Source organism: Populus alba, chromosome 16 (assembly GCF_005239225.2).
Source record: "Populus alba chromosome 16, ASM523922v2, whole genome shotgun sequence".
NCBI lineage: Eukaryota > Viridiplantae > Streptophyta > Magnoliopsida > Malpighiales > Salicaceae > Populus > Populus alba.
In genome coordinates this window covers 7,175,945-7,190,086 of record NC_133299.1, presented here as the reverse complement: position 1 = coordinate 7,190,086, position 14,142 = coordinate 7,175,945, and the positions used below count along the sequence as shown (strand labels likewise).

Sequence of the window (14,142 nt, the reverse complement as noted above, 5' to 3'; positions counted from 1 at the left end):
ATCAAGAAATGCAATATGTAGGTACTTATTGTCATCTTTACCTGCACATGTGGCTATATTCATAATTTTTAAACTATCTTATACTATAATTTTTAAATTTGTTATTTTTATAAATTATATTTTTTATTGGAATTCTAGTTAGGCAAGGATATGAAGCTATCTAAATTGTCCTTGAGCATTCGTTAAGCAATGAGAAATAAGAAAATATCAAACACTTTTAATAACATTTTTTAATACATATATATACATACATACATATATATACATCCATATATATTAATAAATAAATAAATAACCCAAAAACAACAACAAGGCACCCGAACTCGATGGTTATTCTTTCAAGTTGCTTATTTCTTGAAATGAATAACATTCCATCGATTCCATACTAAGCTACAAAGCCGAGGAAGTTTAAACTCTAAACCTTCAAGAGTTGTAACTTGGTCAGAAAAGCAATAGCAATCCAATCCATCTCCACAGGAGACCAACGCACATTATTGATCCCACCCTCTGATCCATACCACATTTCAGGTTCCGCCTGGCCTGTAATGTTTTCCGGTCCGTTTCCGGCCCTACTGACCACATCCCATATCAAAGCCCTTGAATCATCACCTACCGAGCATATCTTTCGTCCTGTACATGGAGCCCAGGATATAGAATTTACGCTTGCCCTATGCCTGCTAAGCTCCATTAAAGGAGTTGAAGGAAAGCGAATGTCCAAAATTACAACCTTGTTACTGTTCATGCCAACTGTGGCTATAAATCTCGGGTCACTTTTGTTCCACTCTAGCCTTAACAAAGAAGAATCTTGCATTGGATTCTCATAAATTATTGTTGATCTCTCTTTTTTCCTTAAATCGCAAACCCTAACTGAACCATCACCTGATACTGATGCGAAAATATTGAACCAACCCCATGAAATATCATTCACTTCTTTATCATGTGCAGCTAATTGAGCATATACAGTTTCCTTCTCTATATCCCAAACAACAATGGTGGAGTCAACACTCGAACTGGCCACACGACGAACATCAAAATCAGCCCAATCAAAAGATGTTATGGCAGAGTTGAATTCACTACACTTATTGCCATTTAGGAGAGACTTCAGCTCAATTCGGTCATCGTGAATTTGCCATATGCGCATGTAGTCCCCGGAGGTGATGATGGTATCAGGATTTGCAACATCCTCGGAGGGGAAGAACATCAGGTTTGTGGGTGAATAAGGGTGATCGAATATTAGGCGGCTATCGGAGGTGAAATCAGAAGTGTCGCTGTTGAATTGAACAATTTCCACCTTGTTGCTATAGTCTTCAAGGAAACTTCCTATGGCAAGACGTGATTTTTTGTCACGTCGGGCAGACCAGGCTAGTGAATATATAGGCCATTGAGGTACGTAAGTGCAGATGACTGGTCCTTTCTGTGAAGAGCTTTCCATGGTTGCTTTGATCGATTATTGACAGGTGCACATAAGAATGCTCCCCGGTCCTTTGTCTCTGCATGATATTAGAATAAATAAATCGGAAAATCAGGGTCTGAATTTTAAAATATCATGAATCTATTTTTCAACTTGTTACACTTCAAATCACTTTAGAAATCTTAATATACCCATTTATAACTTCAAAAAGTATATAATCTTTCTAGAAAATGAAAATTAAACGAAGTTAAAAAATAGTTTTAAGGATCTCAAACTTCTTTCGATTTTTATAAACAACCTTTATTAAGCTCATATCTTAAAGATAAATCTATAAATATAAAAATTAAAATTATTAATTGATGTTTGAAATCTAACCATCTAGAAGTTTTCTCTCTCCTCATAACTTTCAATGATTTTCTCTATCATTTCTCAAGATTTATAAATTAAAATATAAAATAAATAAAGTTTAGGATTTAAAAAGACTAAATCAAGAGGGATAAATCATAAAAAAAAAAAAATTAAACATGATGGCTAACTTATAGTTTTTCATATCTTTTTTTTGGCAAAGGGTCCCATTTCTTTTTTAGTATCAATTTTAATTATTTATCTTTTTTTACTTGTTTGTTTAAAATATGTTAAAACTTGATTCGTAAAGTTAGGTATCAATTTAATTATTTATCTTTTTTTACTTGTTTGTTTAAAATTTAGTTTAAACTCAATCTTGGTAGAGTTAGGTATCAATAAAAACTCGATCCTGTAAAGTTAGTTTTCATATTTGTTTTGGCAAAGGGTCCATTTCTTTTTTAGTATCAATTTTAATTATTTATCTTTTTTTACTTGTTTGTTTAAAATATGTTAAAATTCGATCCTGGTAAAATTAGGTATCAATAAAAACTTGATCCTGTAAAGTTAGTTTTTCATATTTGTTTTGGCAAAGGGTCCCATTTTTTTTTTTAGTATCAATTTTAATTATTTATCTTTTTTTACTTGTTTGTTTAAAATATGTTAAAACTCGATCATGTAAAATAGACAACAAAAGAATTTTGAGGGACATATATTGAAAAACAAATGATTGTGAACAATAAAGTGAATAGAAAAATACAGGAAGGTGAATAGGGGATGCCCAGTTAAAAGCCTAGCTATCTTAGTAAATAGTTAACTAACTATTTAACTAGCGTTTGGTCACGAGTTTGATATTTTTTTTCTCAGTAATATTTTCTATGTGTTTTTTAATATAAAAATCTTAATTAAATTCAAAAAGTTCATCTATGTGTTTAATTAAATAAACCAAGAACTATTTATGCAACCAAAAAAATTATAAAATTTAATTTTTAACCAACTAAAGTTAACTAATCAAATATGTGACTCGGGTCATGAACTCAATTAGGCTAAACAATTTTTTTTTCAACAAATTTTTTATATCAAATAAACATCTATAAAATTAAGAACCAACAAAATACCGAGGCACTTAAAAAATATCAAGCCTAAACAAATTTCCCAATTAATAATCATCAAAATATTAAAAGATAAAATTTAAAAAAATTAAACAAGAAAAATGAATTGGAAAAATTAAGCAAAATATCATGTTTTGGGTCAAATCATTTTGTTTTAGCACAAAAAAAGTCTAGGTGTTACTAATGTATTTTCTAGTAGAAAAAAATTTAAATTATATGGAGGTTGATCCGATATGACCCAAACAACTTAATGGATCCAAAAACAACCATAACGACCATTAAAAACATAGTTCCACTAAAATAATTCAAGACAACATCTTTTAAAAATAAGTATTGAGATGAAAATATATTGAATTGACCCGGGTTAATCTGTCAAATCCGCAACCCGGATCATGAGATTGGAATAAACCCATAAAAAACTATGCAACAGCAAATGTAAAACTCAATTCTCAATTAAACCAATATTGAATGATGAAATTGAAAAAGAAAATCAATTAAAAAATACCAAAAAACAAACAACTCGAGTTAATTTGTCAAAGTTGTAACCCAGATCATGTGACTAGGATAACTCCATAAATAGAAAATCAAAATAAATTATGAAGCTCAATTCTCAATCAATCCAATATTAAAAGATGAAATTGAAAAAAAAAATCAATTAAAAAAATTAAAAAAATAGACTTAAGTAAACCTGAGTTATCCGACCAAACCTGTGACCCAAATAAGACTATGATAACCTCATAGAAAACAAAAAATATATATATATATATATATATATTATATATATATAATATATATATATATAAAGCCTAATTCCAAATCAACCAAATACTGAAGGATGAAATTGAGAAAAAAAATCAACTTAATAAAGGACAAAAAAAACCTGAGTTAACTCGCAACTTGGGATAAGAAAACTCAATATTGAATATTGAAATTAAAAAAATGACTCGAGTCAACCCAAGTAATGAGATCAAAATAACTTTATAGAAAACAAAAAAAAATATAAAGTCTAATCCCAAATTAACCAAATGTTGAGGGATGAAATTGAAAAAAAAAAAAATCAACTAAACAATGACATAGAAAACTCGAGTTAACTCTTCAAATCCACGATCCGAATCATGAAATTAATATAAGCAAACCTAATGTTGAAAGATGAAATTAAAAAAAAAAAAAAGTTAAATCTTAACAAAAAAACAAAGCACTTTCAAGTGAATGATACTTTGATAGGAGAGGAACAATGAATTCCTTTTCTCAATTAATTTATGTTAGATCGTTGGCCCACACTACATCACAAGTCAAAAGAAATTTTTCTTAGCATGCAAAAAAAAAAAAAAAAAAAACATTCAAGTATTGCTAAAAATTTTCCAATAAAAAAATAAAACTAAATCGTGTGAAGTTGATACAATGTTATTTGATCAACTTGATGGGTGTAAAGGCGACTTGGGACTACCAATAAAAACATAATTTGATTCATAAAAATTCATCACAACATCTTTTTTCAAAAATGTTATTGAAATGGAAAAATATTGGATCGATTCAGACCAATTTAGGTTAACATGTCAAATTCGTGACCTGGATCATAAGACCATGATAACCATGTATAAAGCCAATCAAAATAAATTATGAAACTTAATTTTCAATCAACTCAATATTAAAGAATAAAATTAAAAAAATCATTAAAAAAAAATACTTGACCTGAGTTAACTTGTCAAATTTGTGACCTGGGTTATGAGATCAAGATAATCTCATAGAAAATAAACAAAAAAATGACCCGAGTCAACCCGGGATAACTTGTTAAACTCGTGACCAAGGTCATAAGATTGTGATAACCTCATAGAAATAAAATCAAAATAAAATATAAAACTTAATTTTCAATAAACTCATTATTGAAGGTTAAAATTGAAAATAAAATCAATCTAAAAACAGGACATAATAAAACAACTTAAGGCTATTTAGGTTAACCAACAAAATGCGTAACCTAAATTATAAAATCGAGATAATCTTATAGAAAGCAAACCAAAATAAATCATTAAACCTAATTCATAATCAACTCAACGTTAAATAATGAAATATATATATATATATATAAAAGTAGCGTTTTTCTATTTTTTATTTATCTCATTATAATATTTTTATCATTATTTTGTGTAGATAATGTAGGTTTATGAATTTTTTTTTAATTTTTAATTTTATGATTTCATTTAATATTTTGGACCTGCATTAATAAGATGAATTTGTGTAATTGGTTTTTTTATTTTATTTTTACATCGTTAAAATATAATTTAATTAATTATAATACACGTATATTTGTATAAGTGTATGTATGTATAAATGTGTAATTTATTTTCAAATTATCAATGGGATTTGAAATATATTTTTCCAAATAATATTTTTTTTTATGTAAAACAATGCCTTTTTTTACATGAATATGTAAAATCATACCTTTTTAATATATGAATGACACAGGAGGAAATAAAAAAAAAAAAAAAAAAGCATTAATTCATTCATCTACTTCAATACATAGCAAAGTTTAATTTTCTCCCATGACAATCTCTTAATAGAGGACACTTTAAAAAAGAAAACTTTAAACAAGAAAACGTATGTTTCTCTAGTAAAATAAAAGAAAAAAAATATATTTTTATAAATAATGGGCATGTTACCCTTAATCTCTTAAAAGTTTTCTAGATACATATTTTTGATATTTTTTATCTTAAAGAAATTTCTTTCGGTCCATATAGATATTTTTCTACATTTTTTCCGACTCACACCCCCTTTTTACATGACCAAAACTCATTAGTCTACCTGAACTGAGAAATTAATTGAAGTCTTCGTGTATTTTATCATAAACACTAGGGGGATATTGATGAACCAAGATTTTATCTGTATATTTTCATATATATTTTTCAAAAAATATTAGATCAAGAAAAATATATGGATATAATTTTTCTAGATTCTCTAGTGTGTTGGGTTGACATACGCCATCACCAAACATGCTCTCATGAAGGCATGTTGGGTTTGAGAGGTGCTACCAGACTCAAGCACCAACTGGTTGTAGCGTTTGCCAGACCTAACTCTTAGGTCTGACAGGTGCTCCTAAGGTTACTAGCTTGGTCTGGCGCACTGTCAAGCCAACAGAGTAGGCCTTTCACGCGTTTATTTGAGGGTGTCAAGCCCCAAGGTTTTTGTTATCATACCTTGTGCATTGCTATATTTACTATACCAATGGATTCAAACATAATAACTAAACCTAATACCATTAATTTTTATAGATTTTTACATAAAATCTTACAACAATTATTTCTCAACAAATATGCTTAATTAAACAAGTCTATATTGCACTTATATCATTAGATGTATTAAAGTCTCTCATGGCCTACAATGTTTTTATTTTTTTGCTGGATAAAATGAGTGTAATACAGCTCACGGCACAACTTAAAATATTATAAAGGTGGAATTAAACTACAACCCTTTCTCTCTATAAAATAACAAGATCATAGGTTATAAATACACCATGAATCCTTCAAAATAAAAGTTCATAATCTTTATTTTCTACTGCATACATATTTAAAAGCATCTCTCTCTAGAATATTATTGTATTTTCTCTCTAAAAAGATACTTACTTAAACATCCGAAAACCCTCACATCCATCAAATAGGACCTTTTGCAATCAAGTATAAGTTATCATCACCTTAATCTACCAAGCACCAAATACAAGCTATTAACCATCTTGGTTAGGAAGAATTGATAAAATTAGTAAGACCATTTGAGTAGCCGATTATCCAACCCAGGAGCCATGTTCTTAGATTACTTGGTTTTTTGAAACTTGATCAGAACTCTTACATAACAAAAGAAACCACAAACTTCCTTTAAAATCTTTTGAAGGAAACAGCAGTTTAAATTTTAAGATGCAAAGTGAAGTTTTTTTTTGAAAAAAAAGAAGAAAACAAATTATAACAAAGTGAATCTACACGTAACAGAGGGTGTTTCTCAATAAAGATTTCATTTCTGAAATAACATATGCATAATTCGTCACCTTGCAAAGCTCTTCTGGACGAAATCAAATAACACGTTAAAGAAGCTAGTAAAGGCAACTGCATTATGTGTTCACCTCCCATGAACACTAAAATGAAAAATAATATAAATATAGAACTTGTTTGTTATTATCTCCCTTTTATTTACTAAATAGAGCTCAAAACAATTTTCAAATATAAACATACATGTTTCGTTATATCACAAGACTCTCAGCTGGTAGCAATAGAGATAGAGAGAAACTTACAGTAACCAAAGAGACCCAAGAGCTGAGCAAAGAGACCCGGGACCACCGCCGACTGGCCCCTGCGAAGGGAGGAGCGAGGAGGTTTGTGTTTTTTGGACAGATGCTAGCAAATGGGCAGCTGTGGAGACAACAAATAGCATATAATGCAATTTATTATTCAGCACCTGTGTTTTTGGCACAAAAAACTAGTTGGTCCTTCTAATTTAAAAGGCCTAATCCATTTATAACTTAGTCCTTCCGTTAAGTGTCCGTTAATAAGTTGTTTATTTGTCACCAATTTATTTTTATTTTTTTTCTTCAAAATACTCTTCTGACTATACGTTAATGGAAAGAAACTAGGGATAGTTTGGTCATTTTCTAAAAAGTAACGAAGGTATAAGGAACTAGTAATTATAAGCAGTCAAGAATAGAGGGACTGAGTAATTATATGTCTAAGAATAGAAGGACTAAATTATTATTTACTCAAATATGATTCCATTTTAGAATTTTAGATGGGAAGGTAAGGTAAAGCTAACGGTCAAGTACTCGCGAGGGAAAAGCAGATATGGGACATGATCACTTTACTTCGGAGTCAGGCTGCACGTTTTGACCATCTACTTTCTTTTATTCTACACACATAATTACATTTTAAATTTTAATTTTATAAAAGCTAAAATAATTCATTTTTTATTTATAAAGATCTATTTTTTTATTTATTTTACATATAAAATAATTTGTTTTTCATTTATAATCAATACAGATAAAATTAAAAAAAATTAATAAAAATAACTCGAGTTAACTTAAATTAATAAGCCAAAATTATAATCAAAGTTATGAAACATGAATAACTTCAAAAAAAAAAAAAACCAAAACAAATCATTCAACCTAATTTTTAATAAATTTAATATTAAATGATAAATTTAAAAAGAAAAAAAAAACTCGAATTAAACCGTTAAACTCTAAATTCAATTTATAAAATTAGGATAATCTTATTAAAAATAAATTAAAAAAAATATTAATTCTTAATAAATTTAACATAAGAAGATATAATTAAAATTAAAAAAAAAAGTGCAAATTCAAGAGCTGGACAGCTCACGGAATGTGCCTGTCTATAGTAAATGAAGACTCTATAGACGCAAGAAAACTATAGCTTCAAGTGACTGTCTTTAACTCAGCAGCAAAAAAAAAAAAAAAAAAAGGTACGAGAAGCCAAGATCTGTTGAAATGTCAAAGCACATGCAGGCTGTTCTTGATGAGCTCAAAACACATTCGACCTCGTCAAAATTGTACCTTAGCTACTCATTATCCTTAGGAAAAAAAAAAAAAAAAAAATCCCGAAGGCTAATGGACATACACGAAAACAACGGGAAAATTGCAGCAGCAAGGGTATATCGGACACCAGAACTTTAGAAACTCCAACTTGCCGACATCCACCCTTTCTTCTCTGATAATCATTACTTCATCCTTCTTGTATTCATAGCTATATGGCCTTACCTGGTGCAGCTGGGATGGCCGAGTCGGAGCTGAGAAAACTAGCAGAGCAAGCACAGGCCAGGCCCCTCTGGGTGCCGGAGAAAGCCCCGGCTGACGCCGAGCTCTCATGCGAATCCGGCAACAATCCGAAAACTTGGCTTCCACTCCTTCAAACCCCTTCCCTCACCGAATTCCCTCTTTTGTTCTTTTCTTACATCTTGAATTCTCAGACCAGGCACGATGAAGGGAATGTTAACGGTTTTGTTATTAACCAGACTAACCCTAAATTTACCCTAAGCCAAACTCCAAACTACTTTAATTTTAAATTAACCCCAAACCAAACCCCCAAACCAAACCCCTAACCCTAATCTCCAATCACTGAAATCTAAACCCCTAATCTCTGACCAAACTAACCTTAACTTTAAATATAAAATTCTAAAATCCAAAACATCAAACCTACCATCCCTAACGGTAATTTAGTGATATTTTAACATTGTTATTGTTCATTAATTATAATAATAACAACAATATGTGTAATTTTTAAAAGTTATTTTTATTTGTTAATTATAAAAATAATTAATGTTGGTTATAACAAAACATAACAATATGATTTTTTTTTAAGATTTTAAATTATAAATAACTTATTTTTAATGTTCACTTGTAAATTAATAATTTTAAATTCTTTTTATCCAAAATAAATATGAAAATTCGTTAGGACATTATTAAAATCAACATGATAATTAGCCAAAATAATATTATAAAATTAATAATTAAAAAATCCATAACTACAAAAATAACAAAACATATTTGACAATGAATGAATGAGTTGACTTCATTAATAGCACGGCTTCTAGTTGTCATTTTTTTTTCTTAAGCCACTTGTTTACATTGTAATGAGTTCCCTTAACCTTCTATTTTATTTATCATCTCAATTCTTTTCATTTGATTTGGTGTCTAATATATGTTCTTATTTTTCTTTTCTTGGTTTTCTTTTTTCTCTTTTTTTTTTGTCCTTTCTCTAAATATCCTTCTAAAATGTCCTTTTAAATTGGGTCCCTTTTTCTCCCCTTTTGTTTTTCTTCATTTTCCTCCATGTTGTTCTCATTCTTCATCACTGTTTTTTTTCTTCATTCCAGTCCTTAATCTCCTCCTCCTCTCTTCCTATTTATTTTTTCCTCTCTTTTCATTTTTTCCTTGATTTTTTTTTCTAACATTTTTCTCTTGCTCATTTGTCTTTTTTTTTTTTTTTTCTCACCATCATTTTCTATTTTATCCTTCTAACTCTCACTTATTTTTTTCAATTTCATTTTTATAAATATGCGAAAAAGCTAAAATTCTCAAAAATAAAATGGCAAAATCTTTTCAAAATTGAAGAATTTTCAAGAGGGTATGAACTTTCGTTGTGATTTTTAATTTTTTTTAGAAAATATTTTGAAAATACAGTTTGTCAAAATTAAGTTATAAAAATATCCTTAAAAAATAACATTATAATATAATACCAATAGTAAAAAGTAAACTCAACCCCCACTTTAAATTAAAAAAAGAAGAAGATAAATATGGATAAATTAAAAAAAATAATTAATTTCTAAAAATAGACTATGTTTCATAATGAATTCTAAGATAAAAAGTTAATCTTTTTTTTATTTTCTTATTTATTCACCATATAAAATTCTGAATCACATATAAATTAAAGGACTTAAATCTATCTTAAAAATATATAATATTGTATTGGTAGCTTATTGATGTGAAACCTGTATATATAAAAATTCATAAACTTACAATCAAAATGATCATTTTCAAGAAAGTTAGATTTAAGCTTGTGATTGAGCTTGACACAACGATAATCTATACTGAGATACTAAGATTATAGAAATCAAACCCTCACCCAATACCTATAAAGAGACACGAACGAGTAGTATGGAAAATGCCATAAAGCTTTGTTAATTATTTGATAAGTTATGGTAGTCATTGAAGAATTCATTTAAGAGAATTTCCTCTAACAAACACAATAAATTATTCTGAAATCAAAGTTTATATCTAAAAAACCTAAACACAAGTTAAATAATCCTATTTATAATAAATAAAAATATCCTAAACAAGCTTGATGAAATAATAAAAGAGTTCTAAACAAATAAAATAAAAAGAAGCTTAAATCAACTAGGAAACTAATATAATTCCTTCATAGTAGCTTTTTTTAACTCATCAAAAGGCTTTTCTGATGTTCGATCTCTATCAAATTTCAACCATGTATATATAAAAAAAAGCCCTTGAAATTTTGTAAAAAAAATTTCAACTTAATCCAATGATCAGATAAAAAACTATGCTTGTTAGCGTACAATTGTGCATTAGAAAAAATTAAAGCCTTAAATCAAATGGATCAAACCCCTCTTATATATTAAATAAATTGACTAAGGTCTGATCATCACTTGTTAAAAATGTAACCTTCTTCAAATTCACAATTGCCCAAATACTCTGAATAAGTCTGTTGAATGTATTTTTTTTCCCTTGATTTTATAATTGACCCAACTAGAGCTTTTAATAGATTACATCATCCCCTTTTCTCTCTCGAAAGGATTTTGCCTTGAATCATTTACTTATATCAAATAAAAAGAGATAAAAAACATTAAAAAGTAGCATTAATATAATACTCACCTAGTAGATTCACATTGTAGGCATTGTCATTAATTCTTTTAATGATTTGGAATGAATCATCTCCTTTTAGCATCAACTTAGATCTCTAACATTCAGAAAATCTCATTTTGCATATATATACCCAAACTCAATCACCTAGTTCCAAGATATTGCTTTGAATACATATTGCTTTTTTATATATTTCTCGTCATATACTCTCATAAATAGCTTTCACTGTTTATGCTTTTTTATTGACATTAAGACTAATTCTTTCATTAATATGTAATGAAATTAAATTTAAAAGATTTAAAGGATTAAAGCTATAAAAAATTTCAAAAGGAGAATAATTAGTGGTAAAATGCTCATTCCTATTGTATGCAAATTCAACAAACTACAAACAATCTTCCTAAGTCTTCGGATTCTTTTGAATGATAATTCTTAACAATTTAGCTAAAGTCTTATTAACTACTTTAATTTAACCATCTGTTTGTGGATGATAAGCAGTAAAAAAATAAAAATTTTATTACAAACATACCCCCGTAAAACCTTTTTAAAAGCAGCTTAACATCACTATTAGAAACAATGCTTCTAGGAACGACATGAAGCCAAACTATCTTTCTCAAGAATAAGCTTTTTATAGTTGCATCGTTAGTTTTATGACAAGATATAAAATATGTTATATTAAAAAACTTATCTACAACCACAAAAATACAATCCCTATCCTTTTTTGACCTATGCAAACTTAAAATATAATCCATAGATATATAAATCTAAGGTTCCCTAGGTGTTGTTAAAAGAGTATACAAACCATGAGGTAGAACTTTAAACATAGCTTGTCTACATGTTATGCATCTATTATAAATTATTTGCAAATACCGTTTCATTTTAGGCCAATAAAAATGTTCATACAAAACATCTAAAGTCATTTTAGCAATCCCAAAATGTCCCATTAAACTATTTTATGAGCTTCACGAACAAGCAATTCATACATAGGATAATTAGGCATACAAGATATTTTTTCTTTAAAAAAATAACCATCAATCCTATAAAATGTAAAGCACATTATCATAAGTGAGATAATTCAATGTTGTATCATTGAGTATAATATTCCCTTCATTAATTTTAGAATTTCTTTTCAGGGGTTTACAGTTTCAATAATTTATAGTTCATATTCTACATCATCCATATTTACTAATTATTTTAAAATACTCATAACTCAGACTTCAATTTAATAACTTTTGTTATTGTTGTTGGCTTAAAATTTCACATAATAGGTTTGTCGTTGTAGCCGTTTTAAATTTCACATATGAATTACATCATCGTGGTCAATTTAAATTTCATATATTAATCCCACCATTGAGGTTAATTCAAATTTCACTTATAAGTTCCTTCCATGAAAATGTATTTCTTTTCATATTATTTTTCCTACCTCGTATAAGTATTTTCACTTAATGTCTCTACCCTACTCTAAAGACATACTTTATATGATATCACTTTCCTGCCTGGATACATAATTTACATCATATTATTTTCTTGTTCTATAGGTATAATTCACATAACATTACTTTCATGCCTCGTAGGCATAATTCACATATTATTATTATTATTTTCTTGCCTCGTAGACATATTGATATAATATTACTTTCCTGCCCCATATGAATAATTCATATAATATTACTTTTCTATCTCGAAAGCATAATTTTCTTATGATGAATAGTTTTACACAATACATATAGATTTTCTTTGCATTTTGACATTATGAGAACAATTAATTAATTAAAAAGGCAAGGAGATGACCCTTACCTGAAGCTTTTGCTAGAAGTGTTCATGAGAAGGTGAGTTCTGCTTTGGATATCTCTCCTAAAATTCTTAATGGTAATAAATTAATATCTCATTTGGTCAAACACACACACACACACACACACACACACACACACACACACATATATATATATATATATATATATATATATATATATATATATATACATTCATTTAACAACCAATTTAGTTGGACACATAAATATAGACATTACCATAAACAATTGCACAAGGCTTATCCTATTTTGGCATTTTAACATACACAACTTAATCTATTTTTCAACAATGACATAAATCTATTGGCCAATCATTTACTTAAAACTTCCAATAACATCATCAATACACATACATACTATTTGACATAATAAACAAAATACATACACTTATATTCTTTTAGCCATGACAGCCCATTCCCAGACATGTAAAATTTCAAACACAACTAATCATAGTCAAGTTTCCAACTTTCCCTTCATTTTTACAATTATAAATTTGCAGGTATTTTTAGCAAGATTTAAGACAAATATTTTTTTAACATTGTTTAAAACACTATTTCACACATGTTCATTAAGTTTTCATAGTTCTTCTCTTACTCATTTAGCCACAAAACCTAATACCTAAACAATCTATTCTACATGAATCACAATCGAGCTCAAATACATTTCCATAACCATTCCAAACACAAACATCTATTAAAACATCAAATTCAATAAAATTTGTCAAATATTCCTCATTTTTATCTTTATGCCAAATCACATGACTTCCATACAATTTATCAAATCTTCTACATTTCCATCATTTTATGAACACTTGACTTCTATAATATTCTTAAAACATGAATTCAATATAGTTTATCCAATTTTTATATTTTTCTCATTCCACACATATAACCACATTAGCTAAACTTGTATTAATCTACCTTATAATCATTCACAAAAAAATCCTAAATATTTTTAGCATCATTAAAGTGCCAAAACAACACAATTTATTCATATTTCCATCTTCCTTAAATCTTCAATTCATAATTAGCCATAAATACTCAAATTTCCCCAAAACATACACAAATATGGTTCACATGTAAAAAAATAAATTTACAATTATAA

The 14,142-nt window shown here is 28.1% G+C and overlaps 1 protein-coding gene across 1 annotated transcript; it reads right to left on the bottom strand.

Moving 5' to 3' along the window:
• Window positions 1-197: 197 nt before the first annotated feature.
• LOC118063525 (WD repeat-containing protein LWD1) lies at window positions 198-7,292 on the bottom strand. Its single transcript, XM_035077577.2, has 2 exons — window positions 7,139-7,292; window positions 198-1,490 (listed from the first exon to the last, which is right to left on the bottom strand). The coding sequence occupies exon 2, from the start codon at window positions 1,430-1,432 to the stop codon at window positions 416-418; it is 1,017 nt and encodes a 338-aa protein (XP_034933468.1). The 5' UTR covers window positions 1,433-1,490; window positions 7,139-7,292; the 3' UTR covers window positions 198-415.
• Window positions 7,293-14,142: the final 6,850 nt, after the last annotated feature.

What these genes read in the sequence shown, in the direction of transcription:
- LOC118063525 (XM_035077577.2), bottom strand. Translation starts at nt 1,432, where the DNA reads ATGGAAAGCTCTTCACAGAAAGGACCAGTCATCTGCACTTACGTACCT.